The sequence below is a fragment of the Misgurnus anguillicaudatus genome, unplaced genomic scaffold, assembly GCF_027580225.2.
Source record: "Misgurnus anguillicaudatus unplaced genomic scaffold, ASM2758022v2 HiC_scaffold_33, whole genome shotgun sequence".
Lineage (NCBI taxonomy): Eukaryota > Metazoa > Chordata > Actinopteri > Cypriniformes > Cobitidae > Misgurnus > Misgurnus anguillicaudatus.
Genome location: NW_027395283.1, coordinates 2,321,712 through 2,337,578, shown reverse-complemented (window position 1 = coordinate 2,337,578; position 15,867 = coordinate 2,321,712). Strand labels below are relative to the sequence as shown.

Sequence of the window (15,867 nt, the reverse complement as noted above, 5' to 3'; positions counted from 1 at the left end):
ATCAGAGCCGCACTGATTTGCGAGTCAGGTCGGGTCAGCTCACTTCACTTTGGCTTGGTTAGCTTTTCCATCGAGTAAGTATTACTTCAGAGGGGGAGGGATTATAGCCGTGTCGTTATATTTGCGCTGCCTACTGCTGTGACATCATACAAGTGAGAGCATTGTTGTACATTCCCATACATTCATTTATTTCTCAGTCTGCCACAAAATTAAAATTGACCACCAAAAAAGATGTTTGCACATTGCGTTTATCACTACCCCTGTCTCACATGACAGTTTCTGTACAAACACCTGTGGCGTCAGTTAACACGCTCCGCTAAGCCTCATAAATTGCATTTAAGCATACGTGCGCGTCGTGAATGTGCCGCCATAAACTGCAAGTCTGGAAAAACACTGTTATGGTGTTCTTGAATCTCAACCTGTAGATGTTTTTCATTGCTAAAGGGAGTTTGAGAACTTATAGCATAGCACAGATGGCACATGAGACAGCGCAAGCACTAAGGTAAAGCTAATTTCTTACATTATAGCAATGATGCTGATAGTTACGATTCTCTCAGACCAATCAGTGATCTAAAAAGTATTGTGTACTACGTACTTCACCCAGTGGAAAAGCTCCCAAAAGTAAGCTGACCCAACCCACACCAAACCGTGAGGTACTATGCAACAGAAAACAGCATAAAAAAGGTAGGATAGGTGAAGAAAAGTAGACGATCCACCATGGCAAACAAACTTTAGAAGAAACATGAAGAAAACAAACACCAGGAATCAAACATTAGAGTGACGAAAATGCTCCACAGCTTTCTGTTTTCTGAAGAAAAAACAATAGTGTGTGCGCAAATGCTGTCTATTGCCTTTGTGCAATTGTTTGTAGTGGGGTGTCCTGTCTCAATATTTTCTCAAGCATGCGCTGTTGAGAAAATGACATCATGCAGACCTCCCTAGTAAACCTTCGGCTTTAAGGTTTCTCTCCAGTATGAACTCTCTGATGGGCTTGTAAGGAACCGGACTGAGCAAACGTCTTGTCACACTGAGAGCATTTGAAAGGTTTTTCACCTGTGTGAAGTCTCTGGTGCCTTATTAAGGTAGCATTTACCCTAAAACTCTTCCCACAGACACTACAGTGATGAGGTTTCTCTCCAGTATGAACTCTCTGATGGTATTTTAAATTACTTGAATAACCAAAAGTCTTGTCACACTGAGAGCATTTGAAAGGTTTTTCACCTGTATGAATTCTCTTATGATTTAGTAAATTCTGCTTTAGACTAAAACTCTTCCCACAGACACTACAGTGATGAGGTTTCTCTCCAGTATGAACTCTCTCATGAACTTTGAAATGAGTTGAATTAGTGAAGCTCTTTCCACAGTGAGCGCATACGTAAGGTTTCTCTCCAGTGTGAACTCTCTGATGGATTATCAGCTGATATTTATAACAGAAACGTTTATCACAGTGTGAACACCGATAGAGTTTCTCTTTATGAGTATTCTGGTGTGATTTTAATGAACCTGAATCCCTAAAGGTTTTGTCACATTCACTGCACTGATACGGTCTCTCATTGGTGTGTAAAAACACATGTGTCTTCAGATTATATTTACAGCTAAATCTCTTCTCACAGTGAGGACACTCATAAGGTTTTTCTCCAGTGTGAACTCTCTGATGAACTTTAAGATTTTCTTTGGTTGTGAAGTATTTTCCACATTCATTGCAGTTGAAAGGCTTTTCACCACTGTGTGTCCTCATGTGAACATTTAGATTAGAGGAAGAGGCACAAATCTTCCCACACTGCTCACAGTGAAACAACTTCTTCTTCTTCTTCTTTTTCTCTCTGTGGTCTTCTGAATGAAGTTTCTTCTCTTGTAAGGTAGTAAAGCTGATCTCAGATTTGGTGAAGAGTTTCTGTTCAGTGTGTTTTCTCTCATGTCTCTCTAAAAGTCTCTGTGAGCTGAATGTCTTTTCACAGGTGATGCAGGAAAGAGTTTGTGCTGTCAGTCGCTCTTTTGATGTTGAGGACGTTATTTCTATATCCAAACATGAATCACTCTTCACATCTGAAAGAAACATGAAACAATTAAATTGTCTTTTCACTCTTATTTACACAAAGAAGGATGAAGAAGTGAGATTCTGTATCTTTTTCTAGATTCACACATATAGACAGAAGACAGATGTCAGTCCTGCTATTACAGCTGGGTCATTGCACATAAAATAAACCAACATTGTAAACATATCCAGCTATTTTGTATTATTATTTTTAAATATTTTAACATAAATGTAATGCATGATTATTTGTGAGTATTCCACTATTTTGAAGTTGTCTTCAAATGGAGCAATATTTTTTATTATTATTTTTATTTTCAGAGACTTTCACAATCCTTTTTGCATTATATGGTGACACTTCTAGAATGAGATTACAGTGTTTCCGCTATATACATTCTACCGTGGCGGCACGCCACGCCTAAAACTTTGCCGCCACGCCTGCAGTTGTGGATAGAAGGGATAAAGCAAACGAAATCTCGCGGATGAGTACTGTTTTTATCCTAATCCTTCGTCCAAACCCAACTCTAAACAAAACATTTCACAGGATTTAGGATGTATTTGTATCTCATTTAGCCAGAGCCGCTGTTTTCATCCTAACCCTACCTCCAATGATGATTACGTCTCTGTTTTGAGAAATAATAATAAAATAAATAAGCCTACACAAAATATGTTACACTTAAATAATTATTAGAGTGACAAAACGAATAAAAAAGTATTTGAATTTCTGTTCTTTTTTGTGACGTGCTGGAAAACCAAAGCAGCAGAAAGCACGTCATGTTTTTAATGATTTTAAATAACCACAATGTTTTCTCCTTATTGTGAATTTACATAAATAGAAATAAACAATTTACAGTTTCGAATTTTGTTTTAATTTTATCTTTATGACCATAAATTTAGGGTAATTTAAGGTGCAAGGTCATCACACGTATGATGTCAACCTGCGCATATACGCGGACTCAGCGCAGGGCTGCGAGAAGACATGATTTAACTTTTAATTTAACATATTACGAGTTTTTTTGACATTTCATTTGTAATCACTGTACTTATGTTATCAAGATATTAGGCCATTAAGCGTAAAAATGACACGCAGTGTGATTATCGTGCAATAGATACGCCAAATTCCGATTTTGCGTGCATATGAAACGCCAGTCCTTCTCATTCACTTATATGGCGAATGGTGTGTATCGTGAAATATCGTTACATCCCTATTCTACATAAAAAAATAATGTACATCATAACAGGTAAGAACTCCATAGTTGTATTGGAAATTTGTAGCAGCTTACTCTCGTGCAATTGAGGTCCGATCGTGATTTTGTACAAAGAAATCCAACATAAAATACAGTCAAACCCCTACATTATTAAAATCGCTACATATAATTGTTTAGAAGTGTATAGTGTGCGTTATTTGTTTTCTTTTTAACTCCCTTCAGCTCTTTTCATGTTTGGGTGGTCAGATTGTACAAATAATGAAATTCAATATCCAAATTTCGGATATTATCGTATAAACTATATATCGCCCACCTCCATTGTAAAACTAACTAGAGTCAATGGGACAGACAGAAACCTCCCAGCTAACAATTTTGGGTTTCCAGAACGATCTGGGAACATTAGCACTTAGTTCCCAGAACGTTTCCAGAACAGATACCCTAACGTTCCCTGCTGGTTCCCCAGGAAAGTTCTTGATGTCAATAGAATGTTCCCTCTGGGTTTAGGTAACGTTCCCCTAAACTTGTGGAACGTTAAAAAAACATTCCGCAAACGATCTGCTAACATTGCCTTAACGTTCTGATAACCTTCCTCTAACCTCTATATTGTGATATGCCTGAATGTAAATAATAAAGACTACAAATGATGTGTTAAACAGTGCTTATTGTTCAGACAACATGAACTGGAGATTATTTTAAATATAAAAATACATAAGCATTACATATTTTGTTTAGATAACATTGTATTTTATAAAATATATAAATAATGACTTCAACACGATATAGAGGACTTAGAGGACGGTATTTATTGAAAGATAAATAAAAACTTTACAGATCTTACCACTGCAGTCACCAATCTGTTTTTAAATCAAACAATATCAAAAGCTTCTCCTTTACATTATATTCTCTTTATAAGACGTGTCAAATCATTAAAATATATTTTAAACACCCAGGAAGGAGGGCGTTCACTTGACAACCCAAAGGGTGCCATCACTCAATTGACCATCCCACAGAGTCTTAACGGTGCCTCAGGTAAGTATTAAGGGATATCAACATCAAGAACAATAGACCGATGTTGTTGAGTAAATGCGGTAGATAGTTTGCCACTGAATCTGCATTAACGACGACAGTAGTGCTTCTGGCCATAGTCAAACGGTTTGGGGTGTATGGTCGGGTTGTGGTGAGATTGTGGCATTAGAGATTGAGGTTAGGTCATTTCAAGGGTTTTTGCACTGAGTTATGAGAAAGGAGCAACCTCAGAAGGAAGGAAGGACCGAGGAGAAGTTTGGCAGAGGGCACCATCATTCAATAGACCAGGGTTCCCCAAATCTTACCCTGGAGGGCTGGAGCACTACAGAGTTTAGGTCCAACCCTAATCAAACTTACCAACCTGTGATTTTATAGTGATCACGAAGACCTTGATTAGCTTGCTCAGGTGTGTTTGATCAGGGTTGGAGCTAAACTCTGCAGTGCTTCGGCCCTGTAGGGCAGTGTTCTTCATTGCGCGGCTTGCGAGCCGCATGCGGCTCGGCAAGCTTTAATTTGTGGCTCGCATGGCAGTAAATAATGCAGTGATATGATCATGCAGGCATGCGCTTTTTCTGTCTTTTCTGCTCCGGATGCTAACTTTGTTAGAAAACCTACCTATTAGATCAAGATGCACGTCGAGAAGCGTGTTCAACCGCATGCAGCGCTTGCACAGAGCGATCGTCATATGACATCAAAGTACCGTGAGATAGGACTGCTTGTTATGCTTTCGAATTGCTCTCGCGCACAGTAATGGTCACTCGCCATTCGCCAACCGTTCTGTGCAGCGCCACATGAAATAACGAGAAAGGTGGCCCCCTGGTGGTTTGGGGGGCACTGCATAAGCATATTATAAGAATGCTTAGCATTAAAATCCTGTTTTTGTCATTAAGGGAAATCATATTGTCTCAGTCATAAATTTGACTGTTAATGATAAAGAATGATTTGCCCTTGTATTTATTACATTGCAACAGATTGACAGATTGATAAGTAGACATGCTTTTTTTTATGATTGGATGTAACTTTTGATACTTTGTGGTAAAGGCGGCTCTCCTATTGACCCTGACCTGTCAGTGTGGCTCTCATGAAAAAAATAGTGAAGACCACTGCTGTAGGGTAAGATTTGGGGAACCCTGCAATAGACCATCCCAAAGAGTCTCATCGGTTCCTCAAGTATGCATTGATTAAGGGATATCAACATCAAGTCCTATGCAACAGATCTTTTGTCCACACATATTTAAGTTAACGTTACTAAATGAAAAAAGAGATAAAAGAATAAAGTCTCGGAGGTAAAGAGAGACAAATAAAACATTTAATTCACTTTAACGAATCTTACCACAGCAGTAGCCGCCATGGCCGTAGCCAGGGTTTGAAATTTAATGAGGTCCAGGGTGGGGTGTTAAGAGTTAACAAATGCTATCCCAGGTGAAAAAAGTGCACATAAATAAAATACACTTTTTAAGTACACTTACAAAATTTATTATTTTCGTGCACTTGTTTTTGTGGTTTATGTATCACATTTGTTTTTGGTACTTCTTAAAATTAAGTTAAGGACATCTAAGTGTTATTATTTTGAGTCATCATTTATTTCAATAAAAATCTAGTTGGTACTGGTATTCTTACTTTTTCAGGTAAACTGAAGTACTGCTCAAGTATGACTTTACTTTTAATTAGTATATTTGTAGCAAAACTTTACATAACTAAATGTAGGCTACTTGCTAATATTTAAGTACATTGAAGCACACTTTATTTTTTACCTGGGATCTAAAATATTCTGTCTTAACCCTTTTACACTTTGGGTACACACTCTCTGTTTTGGGGGATGGACTGGGACTGCTGGATTATTTATTACTTTTACATGCAACAATGTTTATTTTTGTAATCATTTTAATAAGCAATATTATATAACAAAAACGTTACAAGATTTTAAACAAGAACTCGTTTAGTGCTCTTATTGTTTTCAGCATGAGTTTGTTAAAGGTTAACTTCTAAATTAAATGAAATAACAGAATTCTTAATGCTTATGTTTTGTTGAGATTAGCTTTTACGCTACCTGTTCTAACATATTTGGCATATTTTATTTAATCCCAATTCTTCTACATCTTTGTACCAGAGTATTTTCGATTGTCTGTTTTTCGATAGTGTTGTTGATACTCTTACAGACACAATTATGATGATTTATGCTTTTATCTTACCGAATGTAGTATATCAGCAATAATCTGCGCGCGCTGAATGATGCGTCTTATTTGATACCTTTCAGTATCCATGTTGCCAGATATTAGTACAAAAAACAAGCATAAATAATTGTCCTTAAAAAACAAATTTCGTCCAAACCTTGTATTTCAGAAATAAATCAGAGAAATCGCTAATACTAACCTACACCTAACAATCATCTTATAGTTAATGTCAAAGTGTCACATTAATTGCTAAAAAACTACATCTAAAGAAAAATTTTTAACAATGGGATCTGGCAACACTGCAAATTCTGTACCCGCGCCATCGCAGCTTAAGCCAATCTTCGTCATTTTACACTAAACTATACAGTAAACTGCCTAAACTTAATTACATATGCGGATTCGTTTTGAAAAACGAATTAGTCATTCAGAGAACTTCAAATTTTATTTTTTAATATAAAAAATGACAGAGGTAGCTGGCTACGTACATGGTAGCCGCCTAACATTAACGTTAGCTATCTCCGTTTTTACATCAATCAAAAGCTTTTTTTATATTATATTCTCTCATATAGATGTTCAAATCGATCAAAAACCACTAAAATATATATATTTGTTCTGTAATATTTAAGTTACTAAATGACGAAAGAGAGAAAAGAAATTACAACCAATAAAAATCCCATTAAAACTATTACATCAAATAGAATTTATGTGATGATTTGTATCGTTTTTTAGCAGGGAGGTTTTGGTTCCCAAAAAAATAACCAAATACCATATGGGAACGTTCTGTGTTTACTGGGCTACCAGTTTTCATCAAAAATATCTAAAAATGTGTTCTGAAGAGAATCGAAACACTTTGGGATTTAGGACCACGCAGAAGTGATTTATGATATATAGCCTTTAACTTCTTTAAAATTTACATTTTTGGGTCTTTTGATTAGTGAGTTTGTGACTGAAAACCCAAAACAGGTGCGTACGTGAGAGTTAAAAGTGTAAAAAACACGACAATAATTATAAGGAGACATACGTGATGGAATAAAATCATCATCTTCATCAGTGCGATCTTCCTCTTCTGTGGGTTCAGATTTGATTTCTGTGGGTTCAGATTTGATTTCTGTGGGTTCAGATTTGATTTCTGTGTGCTCAGTTTTGATTTCTGTGTGCTCAGTTTTGATTTCTGTGTGCTCAGTTTCAATCTTCATCATGAGGTTCGTGCAGTCGATGAGTTTGACTGAACACATCTTCAGTTTGGTCTGCAGGATCTGCTGCTGTTCTCCAGCGTTACAGACAGAATCCAGAGACTCTGTGGAGGTTTGATCCTCCTGTAAGCTCTGATTACTATGGAATGATATTCCGGACAATATTAAAAAAGAATTGCAAATTGTATTTGAAATTGCGTTTCCTACTTGTGGGTGCAAAAACTGTGACTTAATTCAAACGCAAATGCAAACTGTTTGCATTTCCATTTACGCGAACGTACAGTATATGCCAAATTTCAAATGTAAAATCAAAGTCCATTTGCAATTGAATTTCCTATGTCTTTCGAGTTATGACCCTGCCATATTTCAATCTCAATTGCAATTCATCATTTGCTATTTCACTTCCTCTAGCGTCGCATACTGATCTTGCCAAAACTCAAATGAAATCGCAATCCTCTTTGCATTTGCGTTTCCAATGCCTGTACTTAAACTTGTCAATCACAGTGTTGGGGTGGGGTTATATTATAGGGCGTGTTTGGAAGCGACGTCACTCACAGTCGACCACGCACTGTGCTTAAACGGCCACAAGGGGGAGCACAAGAAAAGCTAAAATGATAACGCAGAAAATTTTTTATACATTAAATTATATATTACCTCAGTTATATTGCAGCAATTATTAACCAGATAAGCACCGTTTCAAAAGTGTGAGTTTTATGAATTAAATGAACGCATCTTCATTAATTGATTATTGACCTTCAATTGATTTTGTCAGTAATAATATGGCAGAATGTTTTGACAATATCTCATGTCAAACGCTATAAGTGTATTATTAGAAGTGTATTATTTTAAACACTTGTGTTTTATTAGAAAAGGTATTATTTTATAAATCAGTCAATGAAGTATGCTAAATGATATTTCGATCAGAAAAATAATATATGAACATTTAGCTGACTTATTGACTAAATGTATAAAATTAATGCAGTCTATTATGTATCAAAATATCATATAACCTAAATTTCTTCAAAAGGTTAACAAATATTTTGTAACCTTGGTATTTTAGGTAAAACAATATAAAAATGTTAATCTGTCTGACAAAACAAAGAGTGGTCGGTGGCTCAACGGAGTCAGCAACGAGTGACAGCCGGAAGACGAGCGGTCCCAAAGTTCCCCTTACGAAAATTAACCATGGTTTTATTGTGGTAAAAGTGTAGTAACCATGGTTTTTGGTCTATTGATTACTATCAGCAAAACCATGGTTTAACTATGATTTTTGAAAACCATGGCTGTCAAAACCATGTTTTTTTTAATGTAGTAAAACCATGGTTAATTTTCGTAAAGGTCAGGTTCAGCATGAGATGTTTCTCGTCATTAATCGTCGTGGGGAAACAGGATAAAAGCTGCAAATGCAATCTTTCTGGAGAGGGTGAGAGAAATGTATGTGGACTGATGCTCTAGAACCCTGAAGAAAGAATATTTATTGAAGGAGAACGCAAGAAGCGGGTGTTTTTTGTTCTCAGTTAAAACGCATTAAGCCAGTCATCCCCGTCCTTCCATAACCAATCACTATTAAAATAAAATGTTATTAGCATGAATTAAAGTAATGTACCCACATTTACTTGATACTTCACTAGCTCATATCACATCTGATTAACACAGAATGAGCTCTTTTTTTTATTAAAATGCTTTAAAATGGCATCTTTCTTTACTAGCAAGTTAATGCAAGTTTATGCAAGTTAATAAACAGTGCTTAAGCTTATTTGATTAATTGCTGAAATATAACTGAGGTAATATATAATTTAATGTATAAAATATTTTCTGCGTTATCATTTTAGCTTTTCTTGTGCTCCCCCTTGTGGCCGTTTAAGCGTAGTGAAGCCTCTGTGAGTGACGTCGCTTCCAAACACGCCCTATAATATAACCCCACCCCAACACTGTGATTGACAAGTTTAAGTACAGGCATTGGAAACGCAAATGCAAAGAGGATTGCGATTTCATTTGAGTTTTGGCAAGATCAGTACGCGACGCTAGAGGAAGTGAAATAGCAAATGATGAATTCCAATTGAGATTGAAATATGGCAGGGTCATAACTCGAAAGACATAGGAAATTCAATTGCAAATGGACTTTGATTTTACATTTTAAATTTGGCATATATTGTACGTTCGCGTAAACGGAAATGCAAACAGTTTGCATTTGCGTTTGAATTAAGTCACAGTTTTTACACCCACAAGTAGGAAACGCAATTTCAAATACAATTTGCAATTCCTTTTTAATATTGTCCGGAATATCGTTCCATAGTTTACTGTCACACAGTGTAGTGTCATGAGTGTCTGTGAGCTTTGACTCAGTATAACAGAGTAAAGTCAGACTGAGATCGGAGTCCTGTGTGTGTCTGGATTTCTCTTCAGAGAGTTTAGAGTCCAGCAGTGTCTGTGGTGTGCGACTCTGATCTCTGCTCATCCACACTGAATCCAGACTCCCATCATCAGTCACATACACTGAAGATTCACAACAATCCACATCCTGACAACACAACACACACACACAGACAATAAGATTAGAAATGATTTGATGTTGTCTGATTAGATAAATGATGTTTAAGCGTTACAAACCTCTCGATTAATTGCTAAATCTCCTCTTGACCTCAGCTTTGTCTCCAGTAACGCCACCTCTTTCTTCAGCTGAGAGATTTCTGTGATGAAATCATCAATATATCCAGCATGGACAGATCAGTTCATACTGATTTACAGCATAACACATCTCAACATCAACGTCTTAACACTTAAATACACAGAGACAATACTCTGTTTACACTCAATGAAACACGCAAGAGAGAAAAACACACTGAGGATACACAAACACATCACACGCGCGCTCTTTCTTTCTTTAGTGAGTTTATTTGCGGACTAAAGAGCTGCAGCGCCTCCTGCTGTACTGGAGACAGAAGACGCTCACTGCTTTACAATGGATTTAGCCAAAAAACTAAGCGTCTTAATTATGGCAAGAAATCATCACAAACTTTTGTATAATGACTAAATGAAAAAAGGGGTGGGAAAATAATTGCTGAAAAATAAAGACAAAACATCAAACTTTTAAAGTTATAAATGAGATTGTAGGACTTTTCACAATGTTGCATTTTCATTGTAATAAGGTAACGTTGCAGCACAATATTTTAAAACCTTTTAAAAACACATCTTAAATAAAAACCAAAAAAGGACATTTAAAAACATTGTAAAATACATAATTGGCACGTTTTTATAGACCCCTTCAAAGTTTGTAAACATTGAATGACTATCAGGTGCGCGCGTTCATACGATTTAGGCTTTCTAGTTTAATCTAATAGGGCTGAAAATGAGGACTTACCTGAAATAAAGTGTGCACTACAAACACAAGCCTCTTTGATCTTTGCATTGTCCCAGTCTGCATGTTTAATTGCTTGCAGCCACAGATGTTGTATTTTTTGTTTTTGAGATTCTGCAGGAATCACGAAAAACTTAACGGTAGACCTGGTGCAATTTTCAAAGCCCATGATGCAAGTAAGCATGTTTGACGATACCGAATAATACGCAACTCAATCTGCTGTAATGACTTTTCTGACCCCGACATACGCAGTGGGAACCGCCTGTGATGTGAACTGTGAAGGGGTCTATAGATAGTAAAAAACGGAAATCACGTCTGTTCACAACAAAACCAAACCAGACCAAAACATTTGTGTGACGTTTTGTTCAAGTGTTGAATTAACCACCTTGGAATAAGATGTTTACTGAACGTCATGGCCAAAATACAACCAGGTGTTTATGTTACTTTGGTTTAAATGTATGTCGGCCCACCAAGAAAATGATTGGTATGCCCGATTACCAATCCTGCCCATTAAAGGGATAGTTCATTTTAAAATGAAAATTCAGTCATCATTTACTCATCCTCATATTGTTCTAAACCTGTATGAATTTCTTTTCTCTGATTAACACAAAATAAGATATTTTGAGAAAGCTTTTGTGTTCTCTAGAAAAACTCGAGCTGTTGTCTTTATTGCAAAAAGCTATCTTTAAATCAGTGCATAGAGTCCAGGTGCTGCAGTCACCAAGTCTGACTTACAGCCCTACATTGCATTTATACACATTTTAGGGGTCAGGCAGCCCCCTAAATGGAAAACAAAGCACTCAACTTTGAAAGCATTGAACATCAAAACATTGAAAGGAAGTAACCCTGCCACTCCCAATCCTTCAGTATCATCAACCCTTAATCCCATCAACATTACCATCTTGAAGGATCCTACATTAGATCCTCACGTGCAGAATGTTTTTTATTATTGTGTTTTTTATCTTTAATCATTTATTTACATAATCATTTTATAATCATTAGTTATTATCCATTTAATTATTGTATTTGATTATTTAATATTATTTTATCATTATCATTTTTATTATTACATTATTGTTTATTAATTCATTTATTCATTATTGTTTTTATTCATTATTCATTCATTATTATATTTCTGTATTTTATTATATCATTCATTAATTCATTGTATTTCTATATTTTATATGTCTCTTTGTGGTTCAGTTTCACATTTGGGAAGTTTCATAGAGCTGTTCTGTCTGTGTGTAAACAAGATATATAAAGAGAATGTTTATGGAAGCCCAAGGTCTAAGGGATGATGCAGCTGAGCAAATTTGGATATAACAAGTGCATGCTGTATTCCTGGGTAGGTAGACGGGGTGGACGAGGTTTGAACATTGAGACATATGCAACTGAAACTAACTGTCCATCAATAAAACTCTGTTCTATTTTATCATTTAAAACCTCCGTCTCACAACTCTGTTTACGCCTCTGTTTATGCTCTCTTCTAGCAACAATTGATCAGCCTTGTATCTGACAGATACTTTAACAAAGTAAACTTATATTTTCTGACGTGATCTGGTGTCCGGGGCTGGATCGTTATATTTTTTCTGTGGTGTGGAGACCAGATCTAACAATCTCAACCACTGTCTTACTCGGACCATTTCATTATCATAGTAATGAGTTCACGCCTAACTGTGCATTCAGACCGCCACCGGCGAGAGCGTCAATAAAAGCTCTGGCTGCCCTGACAACGACGCTAAAGAAAAGTTGTAGTGGACGCTCTGACGCTCGAATGCATTCTCTGAACTCCTCTCAGGCGGAGGTTTCCGCCTTCCGATTGGTTGCCGGTGAACATTTCCGCCTTCCGATTGGTTGCCGCCGAACCGCGTCATATCTCATTACCATAAAGTTGAGCAGATTTCAACTCTCCTCGACGCTCACGCTGTACATGACGCGCCGCTGCTCGCCGGAGCTCGCTGCCGGCTCTCATTGAAAATGAATGACTTCTGGCCACTTTGACGCTCTCGCCGGTGGCGGTCTGAATGCACAGTTAGGCTTACCATTCACATTTGACTCAGACCCTTGTCCCAAGCATAAACGGCCATCAACTCAAACAATGAAACAAAAGATACCAGGGTCACAGTTAGTTCACAGATGAGACAGGAATTTGCAGGAACCCACTTACATTATCAGGACAGTGTTACTTGGTTTTGCTCTCAAACATGATGAATATACCCACACTGGCCACTTTATTAGGTACACCTGTCCAACTGTGCGTAAATGGAAATTTCTCATCAGCCAATCACATGGCAGCAACTCAATATATTTAGGCATGTAGACATGGTCAAGACGATCTGCTGCAGTTTAAACCGAACATCAGAATGGGGAAGAAAGGTTAATTTAGTGACTTTGAAAGTGGCATGGTTGTTGGTGCCAGACAGACTGGTCTGAGTATTTCAGAAACTGCTGATCTACTGGGATTTTCACACACAACCATCTCAAGGGTTTACAAAGAATGTAAGAATGTATCCAGTGAGTGTCAGTTCTGTGGGTGCAAATGCCTTGTAGATGCCAAAGGTCAGAGAAGAATGGCCAGCCTGGTTCGAGCTGATAGAAAGGCAATAGTAACTCAAATAACCACTCGTTACAACCGAGATATACAGAAGAGCATCTCTGAATGCACAACACGTCGAACCTTGAGGCGGATGGGCTACAGCAGCAGAAGACCACACTGGGTCACTCCTGACAGCTAAGATCAGGAAACTGAGGCTACAATTCGCACAGGCTCACCAAAATTGGACAATAGAAGATTGGAAAAACGTTGCCTGGTCTGATGAGTCTTGATTTCTGCTGCGACATTCAGATGGTAGAGTCAGAATTTGGCGTCAACAACATGAAAGCATGGATCCATCCTGCCTTGTATCAACGGTTCAGGCTGCTGGTGGTGGTGTAATGGTGTGGGGGATGTTTTCATGGCACACTTTGGGCCCGTATTGGCACCAATTGAGCATCATGTGTTGTTTCTGACCATGTTCATCCCTTTATGACCACAGTGTACCCATCCTCTGATGGCTACTTCCAGCTGGATAACGCGCCATGTCATAAAGCGCAAATCATCTCAGACTGGTTTCTTAAACATGACAATGAGTTCAATGTACACAAATGGCCTCCGCAGTCACCAGATGTCAACCCAATTGAGCATCTTTGGGATGTGGTGGAACGGGAGCTTCGTGCCCTGGATGTGCAGCCAACAAATCTGTAGCAACTGCGTGATGTTATCATGTCAATATGGACCGAAATCTCTGAGGAATGTTTCCAGTACCTTGTTGAATCTGTGCCACGAAAGATTAAGGCAGCGGTGAAGACAAAGGGGGTCCAACCCGGTACTAGTAAGGTGTACCTAATAAAGTTGCCGGTGAGTCTATATATACAATAAGATAAAGACAATGACTTAAAATTATATTTCAACAATTGCATTCGCTTGCAAAAAAGAGCCTGCTGTATTTTTGCAAATGGTGTGTTCTTGCGAGTAACCAGAGCACAGCTCTTCACAGCATCACCTGAGGCAGTTCATTAGGCAATGGCATCATGGATGTCCGCTGTTTGTAGATATATAACTACTGTTATTAAAGAATTATAAAACAAACTTCCATGTGATTAAACACAACATTCAGCTCTGCGATTCTTTAGGAGTTTTTAGGTCACAACCTATTCCAGAAGAGGACATCAACCACATGAAACGGGACAAGGTTGGTGTCAAACAGGTGAAATATCTGAGAGAGCTTAATAATTTAATCAAAATGTAAGATAAAGTCTATAGGTTCCAGTGCAAGCAGCAGCTGCCTCATACACTGACCATTCAAATGGAAAACACACATATTGAGGAACAGCTTTGTTCATGCCCAGCAGAGTAAGTGAAATTTGTGAAAATAAGCTAATAATTATAAATCAAGCCATAAATTTGCCACAATTATCCATTAATCTTGTGGAATAGTGTTATCAATAGATTGGTAGTGTAATGATAGCTATCATAGCTCCCTCTGTTGGCCTTCATAGGTTTCATCTACATATCTGCCTCAGGACTCCATTACCCATAATCCCTTGCACTAGTTTGATCATCACCACACCTGTTTCCTGTTTGCCAATTATCTGGACTATTTAAACCACACTCACACTCATTGCGAAGTATTGTTAGCACTGTCTGCACTACTGAGTGTTATCAGAGGTGGGCACAAATACATAAAAAAAACTATTTTGTTACAAACTCCAAATACTGGCTCATGAAATGTAATAAAATAAAATACTGATCTGAAAAATGTATTTAAAAAACGGTTAGTTCCATTCCTTGATTCTGATTGGTCAATAGGTGTGCTTTATTCACGATAAAACATGGCTATGACCGCTTCACCCAATGGTTCTGTTTATCACTGCGCCCTTAGCAACACCCTTAGCAGTGACTCCGCTTCGCGTTGTGCCTACCAATGCCCTTCAGCCGTTACTTATTCACGATACAGCACAGTCTCTCGTACCTTATTGCTTACATAAAACACAAGTAATTTGTATTTTGAAAATAAAAAAAATACTCCCACAGTAATTTTAAGTGTTTTTTTTATTACTGAAAGGTCAATAACACAAATATGAGAAATGTGTCAAAATGTCAAAGTAGCAAAATATAAAAGGACAGGCCTATCACTAAATCTCTACAGGGCCTGAAATAGCTTCCTCTGATGTAAATGGCATGTATAGTTATGTTCACATTAATGGTGTGGTAGGCTGCCCTTAATAGGAAAACGTGTTTGATGTAGGCTACGTTGCCATATTATCATCGTTACTCTACTTGTGCCTCAAGGCTTGAATAAGCGTAGAGAGTCATTTCCTCATCACTGGCTAAGGC

The 15,867-nt window shown here is 37.5% G+C and overlaps 1 protein-coding gene across 1 annotated transcript in view; it reads right to left on the bottom strand.

Annotated features, from left to right (window-relative positions):
* The window catches only part of LOC141349267 (uncharacterized), a 76,903-nt gene that overhangs the window by 11,993 nt on the left and 49,043 nt on the right, over positions 1–15,867 (bottom strand). The window contains 2 exon segments of the mRNA XM_073865724.1: positions 959–2,046; positions 7,462–7,772. Of these exon segments, the coding sequence (XP_073721825.1) occupies positions 959–2,046; positions 7,462–7,772 (1,399 nt within the window).